This window comes from Vespa velutina, chromosome 2 (genome assembly GCF_912470025.1).
Source record: "Vespa velutina chromosome 2, iVesVel2.1, whole genome shotgun sequence".
In the NCBI taxonomy this organism is placed as follows: domain Eukaryota; kingdom Metazoa; phylum Arthropoda; class Insecta; order Hymenoptera; family Vespidae; genus Vespa; species Vespa velutina.
In genome coordinates this window covers 5,538,476-5,562,715 of record NC_062189.1, presented here as the reverse complement: position 1 = coordinate 5,562,715, position 24,240 = coordinate 5,538,476, and the positions used below count along the sequence as shown (strand labels likewise).

General features: G+C 27.9%; 3 protein-coding genes across 5 annotated transcripts; 2 read left to right on the top strand and 1 right to left on the bottom strand.

Moving 5' to 3' along the window:
* The first annotated feature begins 9,745 nt into the window (after positions 1 to 9,745).
* On the top strand, positions 9,746 to 11,738 carry LOC124957940 (putative gustatory receptor 28b). Of its 2 annotated transcripts, XR_007103777.1 has the most exons (6): positions 9,746 to 10,184; positions 10,264 to 10,532; positions 10,612 to 10,797; positions 10,862 to 11,269; positions 11,332 to 11,421; positions 11,502 to 11,738. XR_007103777.1 is itself a non-coding variant. In XM_047515517.1 (4 exons), the coding sequence occupies exons 2-4, from the start codon at positions 11,177 to 11,179 to the stop codon at positions 11,607 to 11,609; spliced, it is 291 nt and encodes a 96-aa protein (XP_047371473.1). In that variant the 5' UTR covers positions 10,618 to 10,797; positions 10,862 to 11,176; the 3' UTR covers positions 11,610 to 11,738. The 2 variants fall into 2 exon arrangements, 1 of the variants encoding a protein (XP_047371473.1); XM_047515517.1 differs by lacking the exons at positions 9,746 to 10,184; positions 10,264 to 10,532 and having other exon boundaries at positions 10,618 to 10,797.
* Positions 11,739 to 16,108: 4,370 nt separating this feature from the next.
* LOC124957704 (protein KRI1 homolog) lies at positions 16,109 to 20,072 on the bottom strand. Of its 2 annotated transcripts, XM_047514887.1 has the most exons (10): positions 19,741 to 20,072; positions 19,109 to 19,382; positions 18,918 to 19,024; positions 18,460 to 18,843; positions 18,064 to 18,380; positions 17,809 to 17,990; positions 17,474 to 17,724; positions 17,136 to 17,399; positions 16,891 to 17,048; positions 16,109 to 16,818 (listed from the first exon to the last, which is right to left on the bottom strand). In XM_047514887.1, exons 2-10 carry the CDS (start codon positions 19,224 to 19,226, stop codon positions 16,161 to 16,163), a joined length of 2,439 nt encoding a protein of 812 aa, XP_047370843.1. In that variant the 5' UTR covers positions 19,227 to 19,382; positions 19,741 to 20,072; the 3' UTR covers positions 16,109 to 16,160. The 2 variants fall into 2 exon arrangements, with proteins under 2 accessions (XP_047370843.1, XP_047370842.1); XM_047514886.1 differs by having other exon boundaries at positions 19,109 to 20,072.
* An 89-nt stretch (positions 20,073 to 20,161) lies between these two features.
* On the top strand, positions 20,162 to 24,187 carry LOC124957703 (SCY1-like protein 2). Its single transcript, XM_047514885.1, has 6 exons — positions 20,162 to 21,179; positions 21,255 to 21,593; positions 21,686 to 21,988; positions 22,071 to 22,458; positions 22,522 to 22,897; positions 23,001 to 24,187. The coding sequence occupies exons 1-6, from the start codon at positions 20,517 to 20,519 to the stop codon at positions 23,515 to 23,517; spliced, it is 2,586 nt and encodes an 861-aa protein (XP_047370841.1). The 5' UTR covers positions 20,162 to 20,516; the 3' UTR covers positions 23,518 to 24,187.
* Positions 24,188 to 24,240: the final 53 nt, after the last annotated feature.

The window sequence follows — 24,240 nt, the reverse complement described above, 5'->3', positions numbered from 1 at the left end:
AAGATACCATCCGAACGGCAGAAGAGAGAAAAACTGTGGAAATAAAATACTGTCGGATCTGGGCCAGCAGATAGAAAAAGCCAGTAAAAAACATGTTACCATAGCGCCATCCGTATACACAGAACACAGAAGAGTATTCAAGGAATTCAGAATATGGAACACAATCTCAAAACAGGCAAGCGTCATGAGACGTACGACACATGCAATTATTATATATCAGGGAGTCGATAGTTGTAAGTTCAGCTATGAGCTCAACAGACTTTTAATCGGAATATTGAATAAAAAAATTGTTACTGTTAAGCTGTGTTTTTGTGTATTAACTAAGAACATTAGAAAAATACTAAGGACGTTTTTACGGACTAGGTGGTTTGTCTCTTTTATTTCTTCTTTTGTATTATTGACAAAGTAATTTTTATTAATTGCACTTGCGATAAGGCAATTTGAAAAGTAAGTTTTTCAATAGATATTATTATAATTATAGATACAATATTTTCTCTTTTAGGTGGACTAATTCGATGAAGTTATTTATACGTTTTATGTTAAAAGTATGAATTGTGTAATACAAGATTCTTTCATTTCGTTTTTGAAAATTTCTGGTAATTAACAAATTGTCACAATAGAAATCATCTTTCGCAAGTAAAAAGTACACTCCCTATTTAGCACATTGTCAATACACATATGCACTTTTGGTTTATATTAAATGCAATTGAAACTACTCGATTAGTGCAGAAAATGAAAAAAAAATAAGCGTTATCATAACTATCAATAATTCTATTATCTCCTTGGATCCTTTTTAGTTAATTGGAATGATATTAAAATATTTGATTTATTACGTAACAAATGTCTGAGGTGATTTTAATAAAATCAATAACAAATAAATATCATATAAAGGTTAGACATATTTGTTAAGAAAGACCAATCATATTACAGACTTTCATAAAGGAAGATTTAGGATACAAACTTTATCTATTAAAATGATTAATTTCTTATTTATCTCAATAATCTTATCTTGCATAATACATCTTTTAATAATATTTTTTGCAAGATAAATAGGACTTTGAAGTATAAGTGTCATCTGAATAAATTAATAAATAATATGATTGATTATAAGATCGAGTAGATAATTTTTCTTATCGAATGAAAGTACGGCTATATTGAAATGCATTTTAGTCATTCTTCATCGCCTATACATATAACAATAACCTATGTGCAATGTAATTCTTTTTATATCTAGATACTTTCTTTGATAGTACTGCTATTGTTATTTCTTTTTTATACTAAAGCTTTTCATTTAACTTATATTTTATAGAAAAAATAATATAATAAGAAATACAATAAGAAAAGGTGTCGAACTTTACTCATCAAGATTATGATACTTTTCCTTTCATCTTTTCACTGTCTTACACATTGTTATGAATTATTGCGGAATTCGATACATTACGAAATAGAAAGAGTTATCAATTTGATTAGTTCAACAGTCCCACATTTGAAAGACTCAAAGGCACTATCTGCCGAAGATCTATGTGTCTAACAAAATAAGTGAACTAAACTGAGACACAAAGGATATAGGATTAGATCTTTTCAAATTAATTTTTCTACTATATAGTAAAACGTGATTTGATTGTTGACGAATAAAAAAGACGTCATAACCTCATAAGAAATTTAATGAAGATATTTAAAAAACTAGAAACAGATCGAGATATCTCTAGATTCAGCACCTTTGTTTTGTTGAAACAATTATTTATGTGCAATCAAATTATAAGAAAAAAAAGTTTAATGAAAAACATAATAATATTTTTATTCTTCATTTTATCTATATCATAATAACATACAGGGTTATAATGATAAAAATTAGCGATGCAATAAATGACTTTATCTTATGAATTGTACAAATGATAAAAATGTTATTATACAAATTTCTATTAATTCTTATCTGAAATAAAAGATGAAAGGAAGATAAATTTTATTCGTAATCTACTTTAATAACGAAAAATTAAATATCAATATAATGTTCTCCTTAATGAATACCTTCCTTACTGATCTTCGTTTGATAATACAGTAATGTCTATTAATATGAATGATTGCCTATCATCGAAAAGACAAGGACGAAAAGAATATTTAATATGAAGGAAAAAGTAGGAAGAATAGGAATGTGGTAGTTTTCACACAATCAAAATGCAAGCCGTAGTAATATTTATTATGAAAACATTCGAGTATAATAAAAACAAAACAACCAGTATATAAGAACTAGTATCGTTCGAAAATTCTAGCATGAAGTCGTTTGAAAAATTATAAGGAAAGAAATTCAAAAATTTTTCTCATAAGTGAAAAGTAATATTTTCAATCGGAAAATTAAAAAAACTTTGAAAATGTTCCGATCGAAAGAGTTTCAACGGTCCGTTATGCCATTGATTATCGCAAACTCGATTTTTTGCACTGGCTTATTAGAGTACTTCGTTGATCGAATTATTCGTACGATTGGTTTTTTTTATGTCATCTGTTGTTTAGCTTACTACAGTATCTTATATTTTACGTTAAAAGATGTAATAAATATTTTATTGGGTTTTGAAGAGACAAAAATGACAGAAATAATGACAAAATTTACTTTTTTTTATAACATCTTTACATACGTCATTGCAATTTTTGCTGGTCTTTTCAGAAGGAAGGTAAAAAATTTTCGATTAGTCGATAAGGACTTCCTTTAAATTATTATTTTATTATTAAGGCTGATATATTATATAAAATGATAGTCGAATATTTAAATAAATTCATTCGTTTTTACAGCGAATAAAATTGTTCGTGCAACAATTGGAAACTTGTACACGAAAAATTGATGAAATGACGATGTCCAGAAATAATCCTTCTCTCTTTCGATATCAGTGCATTGCAAGCATAATATTATTTTTTATAGCATCAGGTTTAATTGCAATCGATATTTTTTGGACTTTCAAAGCAAATTGTGCCTACAATTTGAAGATATGGTTCTATTTCTATGACAATTATCCTCTCATCATAACGATGATCATCGATTTTACTTTTGTATTTTGGATCAGGCAAGTCAATCTTTTTATTTTGTAAAAGAAGAAATTAATGTTACTAAATTTAACGAATGATCTTACGTAGGTACATAAAGATCCAATTTGGTCAATTGAATGAAACTCTACTAAATATGTTGACAACAACTGCTGATTCACCACAACATAAAAGAATCCTTCGAATGAAAGATAATTGGGAAGAAGAATCTTCGTTATCTATTATTTGTGGAACGTACAAAACGAATGAGAACATTGTGAAATTAATAAAAGTTAAGTAAGTTATTGATAATTAGCCCGAAATGATTTATTATTCTTCTTCGATTTTTAACAATTTTCACTTTATTCTTTTTATTATAGACAAATTCATTTAGAATTAATAAAATGTGCCAGAATTATAAACGAAGCTTATGGATTACAAATTCTTATATCCATGTCTACATCGGTCATACATATCATTACATTATTATATAATTTATACGTTATCTCAATTACGAACGAATATGACTACTGGATAAAACAATTCTTTGCACATTTCTATTGGATCTTTATTTTTGTCATCAAAATTATTGCAGTAAGCAATATATGCGAGACCACGATAACAGAAGTATGTTCTTTTTAATAGTACATATTCTTTTTATCTTTTTTGTTTAGTCATATATCTGATATTTACAAAATGTATAATCTTTCGAATTATGGTAAGAATGAAAATAGAAATATACGTATATTAATTTTTCTTATCTTTTTATATGCCGTGAACTCTGGAGATATTCTTTATGAATTGTACGAACCTTCGACTAGTAAGAAATTTCGCGATGAAGTAAGAATCCATAAGTGTCAATTTTTAGTATTGGAATATATATTAAATCTATAATTGTTTCTTCCAGATTCATAATTTTACTTTTCAACAAATACAAAATCGTTTGACTTTTACCGCCTGCGGACTATTCGATCTAGATCATACATTTATATACAATGTAAGTTGAAAATATCTCTTTGATTTCTTTTATTATTAATTTTCTAAGAATTTAATATCTCTATACATGTTTTAGGCAATCGGTTCGATTACTACATATCTCGTTATTCTTATTCAAGTTGGCGGTAAACCTAAGATATTATTCAACAGTGTGAACTATAATTCATCATCGATGATATAACGAATAAATTAAAACATTCCTTTATTCGATAAATCTATGGCATGTAGTCGACATTAGTTTAAACTATGAATGTATAGTTTATATGAATAGTTAAAAGTATGATGTCTTGTTTTGTATGACGCCTTTTTACCTTGTCTGCGTCAATAAAGAAAAGAGAGAGAGAGAGAGAGAGAGAGAGAGAGAGAAAATAAATAATAGAGAAAAAAACAAGAACAATTAATACCTACTTGTTGAATAACTACATATCTCTATTGGATATATCTGTCCCTCGGAATTCTTTAGATAATCATTAAGAAAATGAGTAAATAAAAAATACATTGTTACCTTTGTCCGATTTTAGGCATTGTTAGTAAAGTACTTAGTTTTCGATACTGTGTCAAGTCAGACACCTAACTTTCAAATATCAATGCAATAATCCTGGGTCCAAACGATTATTAAAATGAAGGATCATGCATGAGATTGGTTAAACATTTCGAACGAACTATTCTGACATGTCCATTACCATAAGAATATTGCTTTCTCAATTCCTCCCTTTCCATTTCCCTTTCCTAATTCATTAATGCCTTCCTGGATAGTTCGAGAGAAATCTATACACAATCGCACTCACCAGTAAGATAACCAAGTCTTATCAATATCACCTACTATGTTTCAAATGGAGATATTCAGGACAAACTAAATCGTAGCAGTCAACCTTACATTCTTCCAACTCGCAACATCTAAACCTCCGAGTCTTATTATATTACTGATTCAGAAATAGCCAACACGACTCACTACACAAGAACACAAAACAATTGTATCATATTACAATAAATATACTGTGATAACTACAATTTATATTATATCTATTGTCTCGCATGTATTTCACGAATTTCATGGAATCCTTCAAAAGAATTTGCGTTCTTCCATTAATTTGAACGCGGAGAGCGATATTTTGCTGATAATCTACCACGCTATCTTAGCCTAATACTGCTGCTCTTATTCATCATGACCAGTAGGTCTATAACTCTGACTATTAGAAAAAGATGAGAGAACTTTCTCCGTGTAAATCGACTATCATCGCTGGTTCGATACGAGACGCGTATCTGGAAACGCTCTCACAGTTGCATCCCTCACGACGCAACAAATGTTTTCTCTTCGTTCCTTTTTTACAAGCTTTGAATACCAAGTTTTTCGAACATTGCGTTTAAAATAATTACTAACTTTGAAGAAAAAAAGAGAAAATTAATAAATCTGTTTTCTTCTTGAAATATCTTAAAAATATCTTTATCGTATTTTATTGTATAAGAACTATGGATCAATTGAATACATATTTGTCTATATATTTTTGGCAACAGTATTATCTAATATTAATCTTAGTTTTCATCTTAATAATTATGATAATGATCGATTATAAATAGTTAAGATTATTCGAGTCTAATACCTGGTCAATTTTTATGTATTTAACAATATTTAACATTTATCATATGTTTAGTGATCGATATTACTTTCATATTTTAAATGAAACAAGTAAATTCTTTGTAATTTATTGTGAGGAAATTCAATATTTATAAAAAATTTGATCAGACCTCGAATTTAAAGTAAGTATATAAAAATAAAACTTAAAGTCAAAGGAAGATTTAAAACAAAGACAAAGAAGGATTTAAGACACAGACAATATCTAGCAAAATGTTTCTACCCTATTTCTTGTTAATCTCTCATTTTGCACAATACAATTCTTAATAATATTTCTTACAAAATGAATACAACTTCGAAGATATCATTTGAATAAATCATTCGAATAATTAATATGATTAATCATAAGATCGACTAGATAATTTTTCTAATCGAATAAAAGTAAGATTATATCAAAATATATTTTAATCATTCTTCGTTGTCTATTATAGTGAACTACATGCGACGTAATTTTATTATATCTAGACGATCTATCTCATTATTGCTATTGTTATTCTTTTTTTATGTTAAAGGTTTTCCTTTAATATGTATTTCATAAAAAAAAAAAAATAATATAATAAGAAATACAATATAAAATGATATCGAACTTTCCATTTTATCGTCTTAGACATTGCTACGAATTATTCAAGATAACGATACATTACGAAATAGAAATAGTTATCGACTTAATGAATTCCACAGCGCCACACTTGAGGGACTCAGACGCATTATCGTAATATCCTTTGAAGACATATCATCAGACTACGTTCGTGTTTTACAAGATAAGAAAAGAAAACAGGAATAAAAGGATAAAGTCATCGATCTTTTCAAATTAATTTATCTATTATACCCATAAACGTGATTTAATTATCGACGATCAGAAAAGATGAGGAAGTAATCATGAAAAATTTAATTGAGAAATTTAGAAAAAAAGAGAAAGACCGAACTATCCCTAAAATTAACAAAACGAAATATGAGCAATCAAAAAGCATAAATGATATCTTACGACCGATCTATATTCTAAGCATTATATTTGGATTCCGCATTTTTGGATATCCTCGAAGCTATTCAAGAACAATACTTAGTTTTCTTTATTCGATGTTACTTTGTTGTATGTATAACACCGCATGGTATTATAATGACGGACGATTATATAACACAAAAGTGTTTAATTTAAACGAAACTATAGCTCATCTTATATATATCATTAATAATATACTGATATTCATTATACCTGCTATAGGATTATATCAAAGCCAGGTTAGTCCAAGAAATTTATGTGATATATTATTATTAACTGTTTTTCAATGTAATTTTAATCAATAATTTTCGTAAAATGAACAAAGCACAGATGTTGAAATTATATACAAAAAGGATAAATGAGATCGACAAAACGCTTCAAACATTAGGCTCACCGACATCTTTCAACAGTATTTATAAAAGAACGATAATAGAAATAACGATCACTATCCTTTATTTATTTCTTTCTTGTACGATAATAATTGTAAATTGCATTTTAAAAGATCAGCAGATTTATAAATCTACCGTAATTTATTGCACAATATTTCTACATATATACAGTTTCATGATCAAATTTATACTGATTTTTGAATTCTTTACTCTTGTAAGGTAGGTAATGATACTGAAAATATTAATTCATTTTTATTGTAAATTAGAAATTTTTCAAAATCGCAGGTGCCTCAAATCGGAATTTCAACGAGCAAACGAACTTCTCAGCGACATTAACATTCTACCAATTTCTTCTATTGCTTCAGAATTAATTGAATACAAGGAAGTTGATGGATCTCTGTCAATTGAACGATTACTCCCTGTTGATTCCAAGAAATTATTTACCACTCTATCGTCATTACGTCAAGCGCAATTACAAATGCAAGTTTCGAATTTCAGAATAAATAGAAGCAGAATGTTGTTACGAACAATCAGGTGAGCCAAACGAACCAGATAAAAGTACATTTAAAATTTTCGCAAAAATTTAATCTTCTTAGACAGGTTCATCTGGAATTACACAAAATGTCGAAAAATTTTAGTAATATATACGGCATACAGATATCCCTAGAAATGGCAATGTGTGTTTTGCTTAACACATATCTGTTATATTGTTTGTATATAATGTACCAGGAAGAAATACAGGATATTTCCGAAATGATTTTTCAATCCATTATAACGATATTATTCTGTTTACAATATTCAACGAAGATTTTTGTCGTTAGTTACATCTGTGACAAAACAACGAAGGAGGTACAATGGATAGCATTGGTTTAACGTTTTATTTTGTATAACGATTTCATGATTTTTCTAGGCTGAACACACCAACGAAATAATTCACACGTTTTATGGACAAAATACGGACTACGAGATAAAAAAAGAGGTTGATATTTTCACGAAATATTTCAGGATATAAATGAATTAATATTGATATCTTTATAGGTGGAAATATTTTCTTTGCAAATGATGCAACGTTCTACCGTATATTCTACATTTGGTTTATATAATCTTAATTGTAAATACATTTGTTCGGTTGGTACTATTATTTACTTCTCAATTACGTTATAAAAATAAATTAAAAAATCAGTATAAACGTAATTAACTATATTGTTCTTTAGTGTATAGGTATCATAACGACATATATAGTTATCATGATCCAAGTAAACGATTCAGTAAAAAGAGGATCATAAATTATTCCAATAGTCCTTCGTTTTGTCCATTATACAAACGATAAAAGTATTATTATAAAAATGTACGATTAAATTCTTTATGAAATAAAATGGCAATGGAGAATAATTGTTCCTATTTGTTGTCTATTTTAATAATAACAAAAATTAGCGTCAATATAAGATCTCCCTTAAGAAATAATTTCTTATTGATTTTGATTTGATAACAATAATGGTAATATGTACGAATAGAAACTTGTATACGAGTGATGAAAAAATTGAACATATCCGGATATTATTCTTCTCTCTTTTAGTATCAGTGTATCGCAGGTATATTTTTAATGCTTTTTTCATCAGGCTTATTTTTAAAAATATCGATAATATTTAGTTTTCCGAAATCAATTATTTATATACAGTTTGAAGTTATAGTACTATTACTTAGGCAATTATCCTCTCATCGTAACAACAATTATCGACTTTACGTTTGTCTTTTGAATCAGATAAGTGAATCGTTTTACCTATTACATAAGGAGGTAAAATTTATTAAACAATAACGAGTGATCTCAAATAGACATATAAAGATCAAATTTTCTTTCTTTTCTGTATTAATAAGAAAAAAAAAGAAAATAATAAAAAATAAAAGATAGAAAGAAGAATAGTAAAGGATAACATCTATCCAATTAATAATTTCTTATTAACTTCTACGAGATAATACTTGTTAACTCACTTGATCGAACAATCGCACAAAAGAAAAAGGTAGTTTCTACCACCTCGAAGCTGAACATAGATTCGAAATTAATATAGAAATAAGTATTCAATTAGTACAATAAATAACTAAAAATAAGCGTTTTCATAAATGTTAACAATTCTACAAAGTTTGTCGATGCTTTTTAGTGCATTGATGAAAACATATTTGATGAAAACGTATCTAATTATTATGATAGAAATGTTTGAGAAATGTCTTAGTTAACGAAATGAATAAAAAATTAATACCATACAAATCTTAAAATTACATTGATTAAAAAATTATACAATTATTCAAAATTAAATTATACAAAATTAAGCAATTATTCAATGTTAATGATATAACTAATGTATTAAAATTTTTTTCCATTCGACAAATCAATAGTATGTAGTATAGTATTTTACACATTATCATATTATGATATTTCATCGCCTCTTTTCATCTTTTCTGTAGCAATAGAAAGGTATATGAAAAAAGAAAAAATAAAGAACAGAACAGAAAGGATAACATCTATGCAATTAATTATTTCGTTTTAATTTCTACGAGATAATACCTATTTCATCGAACGACCGCGCGAAAGAGAAAGGTAGTTCCCACCCCCTTGAACGTGAACGTAGGTTAGAATAATATCCAATACGAGGGACATAAGATATAATGCAAGCAATGAATTGTGAGTAGTGTAGTGTCACATCAAAACTCAACAAAGAATGTTCTCTACTCATTTCTGTTCTACGAACTTTAAATATCAAATTTCTCGATTAGTGTGTTCGAAATAATTATTACGTTTGGAGAAAGTGGTGGAGGTGAAAGGAACAAAATATGTGAATCTCTTTTCTCTATAAATATCTTTAAAATGTCTCTATCAGCAAAATTTCGACATAGTATCAAACCATTGATAATAATGAATTCAATTTTTACCACTGGTCTGATCGAATATTTCGTTGATGATAAGATTAACGGAATCGGTATGGTTCATGCTTGTTTTTCTATCATTTTCTACATTTCGATGACCAATATCATTTCATTTCCCTCGACAACGTTTAAAGATGAAAAACCACTTCTTATAAAACTAACATATGAGTTATACGTCTATAGCGATTACATGTATTACATTGTCACTATTATCGCTGGGATACTCAGAAGAAAGGTAAAAGATTATTCGTTCTTTTAATATATTCAATTCATCGGGATTTCTATCTTACGACATCTCGAGTTATCTTTTACAGAAGATGAGACGTCTCACGTTACAAATAGAAACTTGTACTCGAACTATGAATCAATTAAATATACCGATGAATTTATCTAAATTTTTTCGGCAACAGTATTACATAATGTTAATTTCGATTTTTATCTTAATGAGTATGATGATAATCGATTATAAATGGCTAAAATTATTCGAGAGTAGTATCTGGTTAATTATTGTAACATGTTACATCGAACGTTATCCATTTATTCTATTATTAGTGACCGACATTACTTTCATATTCTGGATGAGGCAAGTAAATCTTTTCTGATATATCGTAAAAAAACTTAACATTTATATCAAATTTTATCAGACTATAAACTTAAAATAGATATATACGGATAAAATTTGGTCAATTGAACGAACTATTGAAAGACATGTTAACGACTAATATCGATTCGCCGCAACATAAAAGAATCCTTCAAATGAGAAATAATAAGAAGGACGATTCTCCGTCATCTGATATTCATCAAACGTATAAATGGAATAAAAACGTTCTGAAGATTAATAAAGCCAAGTAATTATTATACAGTACAATTTTATAAAATGATTATTTTTAATTTTTTCATTTTTTATCGAAGGAAAATACATCTGGAACTAATCAAGTGTGCTCAGAATTTAAACAATGCGTTTGGCTTACATAATTTAATGTCTGTATTAACATCTTTCATTATAATCACTGTTGTGGCTTACAATCTATACAATCACATATATAGCGGGGTCTACTATACACAACTTTATCAATGTTTTACTTTCTTATATTGGATTTGTTATTTTGGATTTAAGATTATTATAGTAAGTCATGTATGTGAAAAAACTATTATAGAGGTATGTTCTTTAAATATTCATTATATTTTTCGCAAATTTCGACGAAATATTGAACGATATAAATATTGATGTTATATTATTCTTCTTTACATGCGACTAAAACCGGAGACATCATCTGTGAATTGTATGAACCATCATCCAGCAAGGAATTTCGTGCTGAGGTAAAAAGTCGACAAATGGAAATGTGAGAAATATTATTATCTATATTTTATTATCCTTCTAGATTCGTGACTTCACTCTACAACTTATTCAAAATCCATTGACTTTTACAACCTGCGGTTTTTTTTATCTCGACCATACATTGATACGTAATGTGCGTTCAAAGCATAATTTTTAATATTTATTTGTAGATTTTTATTAAATTTATAAACATCTAATATGTATTACTTTTAGGTGATCAGTTCCGTCACAACTTATCTCATTATTCTCATTCAAGTTGGAAACGTACCACAACAAGTTTTCATTGAAGATTTGAATTTATCAGCTAAATCAAAGGTTTAAAATCATTGTTACGTGTTCTAAACGATCTACGAAATACGCTTCGTTTCATTATTTTGTATTGTTACAAAAAAAAAAAAAAAGAAATGTAAATTTTCATTCATTTATAATAATTCCAAATACATTATACATTATCACGATATAAAAAAAATTAATTAGTATCTAAAATGCTTTAACGCTTTTTTATCATGAAAATTATAATAAAAATGTAAAGTTTTTAAGGTATATAAAAATCGAATATAACTATTACTACCGTATTGATATCTAATTTTCTGATCGGTTAACAAGGAACGATCGATTCTCACGTACTCACCCCTAACAATTTTCCACCAATTAAGAGGAAGATAGGGGAATACAGGCTCATCTCAATTACTGTTCCCTACTCGTACAAGGAGGGATAAGTACAGATAGAGGCGCTAGTCCGTAAAATTCAACTTAGTACCTATACAATTCCATAGGTAATAATATAGTAATTATATAATGCTTAAAGACGAACCTTTTAATAATAAATAAGTGAACCAAAATATTATTCTTGTTATCATCATTAAAATTAAATTGTAAAGGGCATGTCATTGAATTTAAATTTATTATTAAAATTTACACATTAAATGTAATTGTTACAGATATTTTCATAGAGGTGTCATGTAATATTGTATTATAGCGTATATAATCTATATGATAATATCAAGATAATAGTTTCTTATCTTGAATTTCTCATCGATAATAAGCGTCAATATGCGAATAATAAGTGGAACGTTTTCGCGGTAAGTTACCCCATATTGGTGACGACGTAGTACGAAAAGAAATTGTTCGAACACACGTTTCTGAAGAGGGGTAGCATTAATTGGGAATTAAGGGCGCGAACGTCGGTGACTGTCCGAGGCCACCTGCTACTATAGAAGTATCATTGAGCCAAAGGGATTGATTTATCGTACCCATGGGTATACTGGAGAAGAAAATGTAGAGGGGTGTATCGAGCCTTTCTTATCTAACCCTCTATAGAGAATTATTTAATCGAAGCTCTCATATTATCGGTTAAACTGAAAATAAATCATCAAGTTTCTTTAAAAATAAATATAAAAATATAGAAATTTATTTAATTGTTGAACATATGTAATAATAATAATTGAAAGGCATAATAAATTTTAATAGAAATATAAAGAAACTTTATTTTTTTATATTTATTAAAAAACAAAAAAACTGTTAAGAATAAAAAACTAATAATAATACTACTTAAAATATTTAATTATAATATTATAAAATAATAATATTCGTATTAGTCGAAAATGTTTGTGCTAAAGAAATATGAGATAGAAATAATTTTCGATTTATCGCAGTTTACTCTTACCAACTAAAAATGTACCCTCGATTTATTCGACGATAGAAATAGAAGCCTACATATAGGGGTTATGTAGAAGCCTACATACTTAGGGTACGTAGGGATTTCCTCGTGTAAACCATATGGGATGGATTAGAAACGGTGGCTCTCGAAAAGGAAACGTAAACAGGCGTTGTAATCCTAATAATCCGCAAATATCGTTTATCATTCTGAAGCAGATTCACTGTAATATGAAAGTCAACCCTTAAAAAATATCGAAGTCACATTTTCTCTCATAAAACTTTAGGGTTGTCTATACTAAAAGTTTCTATATCGTTTACTTATCATTTTACATAATATTCTACAATGCCGATAAGACAATAAAGGAAGATCAGAACACCGATAACTTCGGTAAGTATTAAAAATAATCGCAAAATAAAAAAGGTTGTTACAAAAGTAAATGAATGTGTAACATAGCTTAAGGCTATTCATCATCTTTCGCTCGTAACGTGTGTGACTTCAGAGATAGGACAGGTATGAAATATAAACACAAATAGGAACAATATTCCCACCATGTGTTTATTGTATCAGTATATAAACTTATGTTGGTATACTCCTCTTACGCGTAAACAACAATCGATTTCATGTAGATTAAAGTAAATAGTTAGTTAATAGGCTATAAACTCAAAACATTTCAGTCTGTCGTATATAAATCTTTTTTTAATAATAACGTTCGTATTGCGATGATTCGTATTAGATACGACGTTGGTACATATTTGTTTCACAATAAAAGCATAAAGAATAATAAATATAATTAACACATATGATAATTATTATATATATTTGCAAATTTAAAGAAATTATCTGTAAATTTAACTATATCTTATATATTTACTTGTAGAAGTATTATTGGCAATGTAAAGCGTTAGTACTTTAGTGTTTAATCAGAATTAGATTGATGGGATTCTGAAAGTACATTGAAATATGCAACTATTCGCCCGGTAGTACTTGCATTTCAATTAGATTTTAATATATCGCAAGTACTACCGATCCAGGTTTCACTATGTGGAAGTTGCTGCATGTGAAGATTAAAATCTGCGTTCACGAGATAATCTAATCAAATTTTCGAGCAAATAAAACTAAATCCCCCCATAGGACTTTTAATCGTGCCCACAAACACTCACGCCTGTGTCCGTCAACAAGAGCACAAATGTTCTTCCTATCTTTCTCGTATTCTCCTATAAGAAACGATAATGAACCGAGTCATTCGATAATATTTCGGAGTCATCCGATCTATCTCTCGATGATGTCTCGATGATCCCTGAAAAAGAAAAAAAGAAGACGAAAAAGTGAAAGAGAAAAAATATGAGATAAAAAGAAGAGCCGGAAAAAGAAGAGAAAAGAGAGCCTGAATGTGCGTGACAACAATGAAATTCAAAACAAGAGATGGAAATATTGAATATCGCTGCACAAAACCAGAGTTCGATTTTTCTGCAAAAAAAAAGACCCGCTCAAAGCTCCTCCCAAAAGCCTACATCCAAAGGGCTCGTCCCAAGAATCCCACCTGATGATCCTGTGTGCTTGTTTCAGGTCCATGTGCACCTTTATCCAATGGAGTTTCATCTCTATAATTACCGTTTTTTATACGTTTCATAGCTATGACTTTAATATAGAACTCGATTTTAATAAAAAAAAATCCATAAAATATGAAATAATCCTATTCGCGTATGCGTGGCAATGTGGGACCGGAGATGGAATGTTACGTCGCTTAGTTTTTCGAATTCCCCTTACACTCATGAAAGGATTTTGAGTGATAACATGATAAAATTAAAATATAATTAAGAGCTATTCTCGTGAACCTTCGAAAAGAACTCATTAGTCTATAGTTGCCCTCTTGAGCCACAATTTGTAGAGTCCTCTTCAGCTTTGTCTCTAACAGTCTTTTCTTAACTTTGTGCTCTAATCTAACTGATCATTATTCAAAATGTATAATAACAAACTTTAATTTTAAATTCTAAAATATGGGAGAAAGCCATAACACAACATATTTGGAAAACAAAGACTTATTTCTTCGAATAGAAACTCATTACTATCTTTTCGAGAAATAACTTCTCGCGGCATAAAAGAAATGGAAATTAATTTATTATTTGATTAAAAAATTGATTAATATATTCTAGGTAATATATTCACAATATATGCTGTGATTCTGCAAATCTTTTTATTGCTTAGCAATGACTCTATTCTACTTTTTTCTTTTTAAACCAATGACTCTACTCGACATTTTTCTTTCGAAGGCAATGACTCTATTGAGACTTTTCTTTTATCAATTAAAATTGATTAAATATTGAATTGATTGTTATTTAAAAATATAAAACAAATCATTAGACCCTTCTTACAAACAATTATTTTAATTATTATAAGCAAATCATACGTAGTATCGATTGTAATCCAGAGACTATCTATCGTGAATATCTTCTTCCTCATTCTTTATTAGAATTCATAAATATCGTTTCTTTATTATTTCTGCACGAAAAAAATATTTAGAAATGCATTAAAATATTCAAAATTTGAAATAATTATAAACGCGTTTGAACAAAAAGACTTTATCATAATTTAATAACTTTAAAAAAAAAACAGGAACCGAATAAATCTCCGAAGAAATTTATTTAAGATCACTTAATGTTCTTCTATTAATTACTTACAATCAATCACTCGAACAAAACAAGCATATCTCATTCATGTGCAATATGGAAATCAATAGTGTAAATACGTGCTTCTCTTTTACCGTAAATTTCGAGAAGCGCTACAGTAAAAAAACTTTTTCTTGACGAAAAATATCGAAAACAGCATTTACGCCAACAATGAGAACATGAATGATTCTTGATAAATTTTGATGGACAAGGCCTTACTTTAAAGACGAAGATCTTATTTATAGGGTAATTTAGGACCCCGTTTTATCTAAATTTTAAAAAAGCTTTTTATTTGTCCATAAACTATTTTCGAAAAAATATCATTTTTAACATGATTTTTTTTTCAAAGAAAATAAAGCTTTTTTAAAAATTCATAAAAATAGGGTCCTAGATTAATCCTTCGTCTTTAAAATGAGATCTTATCTATCAAAATCGGTCAAAAATTACGTCTGTTTTTATTGTTGGTGTAAACCATTATTAAAGCAGGGTTAATAAACAGCGTTAATAAACTTTTATTTACAAATTTATAATTAAAAATTATAAGAATTATAATTTCTGTTTTCCATATTTTAATTTGTTTTTTAATTTCTTCGCATTTATTCCATACATTTTCAATCTAGATGCATCCAATGCAGCTATTTGACTATTTGGCTCGTCTTTTTTATTCTTTTTAAATTTCTTTTTACCTATTTTGGATTTCTTTGTTTTCTGAATAGTATGTTTTTTATTCGAATTAAATTCATTAGAAATTGTCTTTGCATTTGATACCGTTTTTTCAACATGTTTCTTATCGATCTTCGAATCTATTTCCATTTTTTCGACAGCATTCTGTTGAACATTTTTAATACCTTTTATTAAATTATTGTAAACGTTATCATTTGTTTTTATTTTCTTGGATTCAATTTCATTGGAATATTCTTTTTTCTTTCGCTTTCGCTTTTTATTATTTTTCGATTCTGTAATATTGGTAACTGTCGTATTTTCATCTTCATGTAATACTTTCGTAATTTCTTTCGTTTCCACATTTTCGTTAACTAATATTTGAACAGTATCGTCATTATTATTTTTCGTATCTTCCAAATGAATATTATTAGGTGTAACATCGTTAGATATAATAGAATTCTTCTTTTTACGTCGACGTTTCGTTTTTGTTTCGTTCGTTTTCGTTTCATCACTTTCATTAGATATTTCGGGCTCTTCAGGACTGTCATAATTATAAAATAATTATATATAAAAATGAAATAATATAAATAGATTATGTATCAAGAATACTTACGCATATAAACTTTTAAGTATTTTTCGTTTTAGTGCCTCATTCTGAGCCTTTCGCTGATATTCCTTGACATGCGTTTGTTCTACGTGTTCAGGCTTATACTGTAAAGCTTTTTTCAATGAACACCATTTGTTTAATTCTTTATCATCAGCCGTTAATATCTTATTAAAAAAAGTAAAATAATTTCATTAAATATTTAAAATGACATTATTTGTCTATATTTATACATTTGAACACTTCATGTTTACCTCTTCAACTGTTAAACCATAGTCATTTGGAACAACTTTCCTATATTTAAATCTACATGGTAGATCACCAATTACATCCTCATAATCTAATCCATAATATTGATCAAAGTATTCCTCATAGGATGGATGTTTCATTGGATCAAATTTTGGTTTTTCTTTTGCTATAATTTCAGCAAATCTAGTACGTCTTCTTCGTTTTTTCTTTTTCGTCCCTTCCATTAATTCTGATTGGAAGTTCTGTGTCCCATCGTAATCTGCATCCATCTAATATCAAAACATGCAAAATTAACACTATGATATATATTGTAAATTAATAATACAGTATATAAAATCGTTACATTGAAGTCTGGATCTTCACAATGTGGTGTATCATATTCATTATCAACAATTTCATCAACATGGGGATCAAAATCGTCCCAATTTTTATCAACCCCTAATTCTTCATCAATATCTGGAAATTCAGGCTTTATATCATCTTCTGGTACAGCATAATATTCTTCATCAAAAATCTCTGTCATCTTTCGATCATGTTCTGCTGGATCAAAATCTCCTTCCAAATCGATATCATTAAAATGTATATCATCATTTCCTATAAGCAAAGCAATAAATTATCAATCCAATAACTTTTTATTATAATAAATATCATTGTAATACTTTTACTTATATCTTATACCTGTTATTTCTTTAAGTTTTTCTATTTTCTCTTCTATTTCTTTCCTTTTTAATGCCTTTAATTGTTTCAATTCCTCCTTCTTACGTATTTTTTCTTCTTGTTTTCTTTTTTTCAATTCTACTCTCTTTTGTGCTCTGCGAGTATCTTTTTTCCTAAGTGAGCTCTCCATTGTCCGTGGATATCTATAAAAATAAATTATTAATAAAGAAATTAATAATTATAATTAACTAGGATTACTTATTAATAATCATATACCTTTTAATAAATTCTTGATCAGGTTCTTCAAACCTGAAATTGTATTTATGTTCAAATTCTTCTTGCTTATTTATTTGATTTTCATCTTCTGACAAATTTTCATCACTGTCATGAACCATTTCATTATAATTTAAATCTTCAATAGAAGATTCTTTATTTAAAAATTTCTGATTAAGCACATAATCTCGTAAAAACTTTTCATTTGGATCTAATTTAGGATCAGTCCAAAAATCACGCAATGATTTCAATTCTTCTTGTTCTTTAGGATCGATATCCTTTTGTTGTCCTTTTAACCATTCTTTATAAGCTTCTTCTTCCTGTATAATCATAAGACATTTAATGTGTAGAATAACTATCATAATTTCTATTTCAGAATAAATACAATAATTAATTTACCTGCTGTTTCTCTGTTTCACTTTTTTCCTTTGGCTTTAAGAGCTCAGTATCTTCATCTTCATCATTAAATACTTTCTTAAAACTTTCTTTAAGTAAACGTTCCTCCTCTGTATATGTTGGATCTTTCTTCTGTTCTATCTCAATTTCATCTTCAGTATCACTGTATTTTCCTTCTCTTTCAGTTATGATTTTCCGTTCATAGTCTCTTAGGAACATAACTTTTTCCTTTTTCTTCTTTTTCTTTTCTTCATTTTTTTCTGCTTCATTTGCTTGATCTTCTACGTTATTAAAAAATGTTGTCTTTTTATCATAAATAAGAGGATCTTTTTTCTTTAAACGAGCTAACGTTCTATAGAATTCTTTATCGAATTGTTCATTTAATTTCTAGAATTAATCGATATCAAGTTAATAAAAGATAAAAATTGTTATTAAATAAATATTGAAATTTTATCACATACATCTCCTTCGCTATCTTCTTCAGAAGAACTGGAACTAGAATCGGATTCTGCTTCTTCATCATCTAAACTTACAGCAGTATTCAAATCTACACCATACTTTGTTTTCACTGTATTATTAACATAAATAAAATATGTAATAATATTCATTAAAAATTATATATATAGCAATATATTAAACTATAAATACTTACACTTATTAAGTTCTTCCTTTTTACGAAAATTATCATAATTCTGAGCATAATCCGTATTTACTTTTAACTCTTTATCAGAGTCGGAATTATCACCAATAAACAATGTTGGCATTGTCATTTAAATACATAAAATATTTTTTACAAATTAAAAAATAGATATATTTTCATACACATTTGCCATTTAGGTTAGATCAGGTTAAATCTGCCATGTGTTCTGTACAGCGTCTCGAAAGCAGTGACATCATTACAAGTGTCAATACTACTAATGTAAGTACTTACACATGCATATGTAATAAAAAAATTTTATAAATAATTTAGAATTAATATTAATTTATCAGCAATAAAATACTTCTTTGAAATTGTCTTTACACTAGAAATGTAAATAAATCTTACAAGTTTATATCAATGTAAATTGTATTGCTATAAGATTAAGTGAAATATTCATGAAATAAATGATATACTGTTTAATTCTTAAAGCTTTTCTTTATATTCCGGTGATTAAGAATCACATCTCTCTATAATAAACTGATCTTTGAACAATATTACCATTATTCGGTATCGAAGATTTCTATTTCAGCAATGTAAAGTAGATTTCTTTGATCAACAATAATGATAAATATTAAAGTACTTACATTTTACATTTTTAATTATACTTTGATAGTAATATAATATTTTTTATTCTATTTATTTTTACCATTATATCTACATATTTCGTAATTCAATATATGCATTTATTTTCTTTCTATCGTTGTTGCTATTATGTTTTGAGTTAATGGCTGTTTAAACAGCCCTTCAATAAGTTGAATTATATTATAAGCAACCACTTTAAAATTAATCTATCTTCAAAAAAATATAATTTGGCGTATGATTTTTGCTTTTTTTTTATTATATATAAAAATTTCTTTCACAGGTAGGTCGATTGTTAGATTACGAGAAAGAGGGATATAACCTAAACGTATACACCGATACAATGATCGCATATTGAGAATGGTTTCCCTATTGCGCTTGTAGTTTATATTTTGTCCATACGTGTCGCTAGAATCGCGTTTACTATAAACGGAAGGCATTGAACAATCTTAAGTGTTTATAAGTAAAATCTGTAATAATCTATTATCTATTGTACGAATATTATCTTATCAGTAAACTAAAACTTACTCAGTAAAAAACAATTGTTCCTAGAAAGGAATCAAATATTAAGAGTAATCCTGATAGGTGACTCATACGATACAGCAGAATCAATTTGTTTGTTAAGTGACAGTTCGAACAATTTGTAAGTTATCGAAGGGAATTTCGATAAAGAAAATATTAATAAGTTTAATTGAGTTTTTTGTGAAAGTAATAAAAATCAGTTTAGATTATTATCAAAAATATTATATGATCTATCAATCTTTCTATATAAAATATTAAAATGGATGTTCTAACCAAATTAAGAAATACCGTAAGCAATACTATTACTAATACTGTACATAATACAGCATATGGCCTTTCGCAATTATCCAGTGTTCTACCTGGTAATCCTGTAACTAGAGAATTCGAAGTAATTGCTCATATAGCTAGTGCAGGACCAGGTTTATTATGGAAGGTTTATAGTGGTTACAAAAAGTCAACGAAGCAAGAAGCAGCTATATTTTTATTTGAGAAACGTATTCTGGAAAGATGGTCATCGAAAACAGATAGAGAACTTATATTGGAAACGTTAAAGCGTGGAATAATGCAGTTAACAAAATTAAGACATCCACAAATATTAACTGTTCAACACCCACTCGAAGAATCGAGAGACAGTCTTGCATTTGCTACTGAACCGGTCTTTGCTAGCTTAGCTAATGCATTAGGTAATTTGGAAAATGTTCCACAACCGCTTCCGACAAACCTAAGGAATTATAAACTTCTTGATATTGAAATACGTTATGGGCTCTTACAACTTGGCGAAGGACTTGCATTTTTACATGGGGATGTAAAGCTTTTACATCAAAATTTGTGTCCTGAATCAATAGTTATTAATTCACATGGTGTATGGAAAATATTTGGTTTCGATTTTTGTGCCTTGAATCAAAGTACAGATAGCAAACAGGTAAATTATATTAAATAAATCATGCATAAATTAGATTTATTTTATTAATTATTTTATATTTATATTTGTTTTTAGCCAAGTTGGTCATATACAGAATATGATCCTACCGCTCCATATGTGACATGCCCTCAACTAGATTATCAAGCTCCTGAATGCATATTGGCAAGCAGTAATAGTCCATCAAGTGACATATTTTCTTTAGGCATGTTAATTTATGTTATACATTCTCCAGATAATCGTCCACTTCATGAATCACAAAATGATTTGTCCAGGTGTAAACGTTTCTTAGAAAGTTTTAAAGGATCTGCTGTGTCGTCTAAATTATTTTCAGTTCCAGAAAATCTAAGAGATACTGCTAAACTAATGTTAAGTCATAGCCCTGAATTAAGGCCAGATCCTCATCAATTTATTAAGGTAGATATTATTTAAAAATATTTACTTTAAATTTACTTACAATGATATAATACAAATATATTTTATTTTTAACATATGATCATATAATTTAGATCGAATATTTTATGGATATCGGAGTCAAAACATTGAATTATTTAGACAAATTATTTCAATGGGATAATCTCCAAAAGTCACAATTTTATAAAGGTCTTCCACAAGTTTTAAAACAACTACCACATCGCGTCATACTTCATAGAGTATTACCATCATTGTATAAAGAATTGGTAAATCCACCAATGATCCCATTCGTATTACCAAGCATTTTACAAGTTATGGAATCTTGTGAGATAGAAGAATTCAGAGAACATATTCTTCCTAATTTAAAACCTGTTCTTGCATTAGAGGATCCACCACAGGTGAAATACTATCTTTTTAATAATATTGTTACAATTCGTTTTATTGTACATTTCTTCTAAAATATTCCATTACTTTTTATAGATCAGTCTAGTGCTAATGCAACAAGTAAATTTGCTTTTAAAGTTGTGTCCTGCAGATGTTATTAAAAGTGATATAGTTCCTATGCTTACGCGCGCTTTAGAATCAGGATGGGAACAACTTCAAGAACTTTGTTTAACAGCATTGCCAAACATAGTAACTATGATTGAAGGACCAGTTATGAAAAATGCAATACTACCTAAAATAAAAAAGATTTGTTTAAATAAAAAAACGAATGGTAGTGCAACTTTAGGAATCCGTGTTAACTGTTTATTATGTCTTGCAAAAATGTTGCCAAATTTTGACCGCTGGTTGGTTTATGATGAGATATTGCCACTTCTTCAAGAAATTCCTCATACAGGAGAACCTGCTATTTTAATGGCTATTATAGGTATGTTATTTGTAGTATATATTTTACTATAATATTATTTTAAATATGTTTATTTGTTTTTAGGAATATATAGATTATTATTGACACATAGCAAAATGGGCATTAGTAAAGAAATATTAGCAACAAAAGTATTACCTTTTTTGTTGCCACTTTGTATAGAGCAAAACCTTAGCTCATCACAATTTGAAACACTTTCTACATTGGTGATCGATATGATTAATAGAGTAACTACAGAACATAGAGAAGCTCTTAAACAACTAGATGCTGTGCGACGTGAGACACAACAGTTTGAAAAAGAACTATCAGCAACAACACAAATTACATTCCCACAACAAAATATATTAAATGATATCAATGTAACAGCACAGAAACCATCTATAAATATGGTAAAACAGTGTGTTGGTATGGAGAATGGATTAACAATAGAAGAAAAGTTTAGGTATAATCATAAAATGTGATGTTCAATATAAAATTAATCTTATATGCATACAACAAAATGTATACAATGTATACTTTTATAATGCATTTTTATTTTAATTTAGATTGGCACAACAACAAGAAACTCATCAAAGATTACAATCTCAAGAGCCATTAACGCCGAAAACAATCTCATCAATTTCCAAGCCACAACCTAAAGATTTAACAGCAACGTTACTAAAAAATAATTTAGATGAATTAAATTTATCAGCATCTAAGTCTCCGAATTCGCAATCAAATTATATTGGTCAAAATTTAAATACAACATGGAATAATCATAATGCAAATCAATTAAATTCACAATTTTTGACATCACCCATGTCAAGTCAAATGATGAATTGGACCATGAATAATACTACTTCATCTACAAATTGGAATTCGAATCAAACTTCATGGAACATGATGACGTCTCCTAATAATTTAAATTCAAGTTGGGCTCCACAAACGAATCTTACAAGGAAGACAGAATATGGGTCAAAAGTAAATTCTCAGATACTTCAACCAATGGCTTCACCACCTAATTTACAAATACAAACAAAAACGAATTTATCTAATCAAGATATTATGGACCTACTTAGTTAGTGAATAAAAATTATGTGCAATATTAAATTCACGATACAAATTATGATTAATTGTTTAACGATATAAATAATCGTTTTGTCTAGAATTTTAATACATTTGAATGATTTGGCAGTAAAAGAATAATACATATGTACTATTAAATTCTGATAGATCATTCCAGTTATCACAAAAAAAAAAAAGATTAAAAACGCTTCAGTTTTCGTATTAGAATAATTATAAAATTAGAATTTCAGAAGAATTCAATTTGATTATTTAAATAAATTTGCATCATTATTACAGAATCGCTATTATAGGTATTCATGCCATCAATTTATATTCATACATATCCATAAAATATATAGCACGATAATTGATATTATTTCATTTAATGATTTATTTAATTTTTTAATTTATGTGATAGATACCCATCGAGATATGATCATGTTATATTGTAATTGGCATAAAGGGTTGACGAATTTGGTCATATTTGTAATCTCTAAATACATCACTCTCTATCTAATTTAACTCTTATGAATTGATTGTATAAATTGATATTTTCTATCGATTTATACAATTTACTGATATTATGATACTACTTTGAATAAAAAGTAAATTTATTATTCTTTAAAAATAATAATAAGACGATGTAATACATTAAGATTAGTAAAGAGTAAAAAAATGTTGACTAATATTTCTCGTATTAAGAAAATATTTTCCTTATTCTTTCCGTAACTCTGTTCTCTT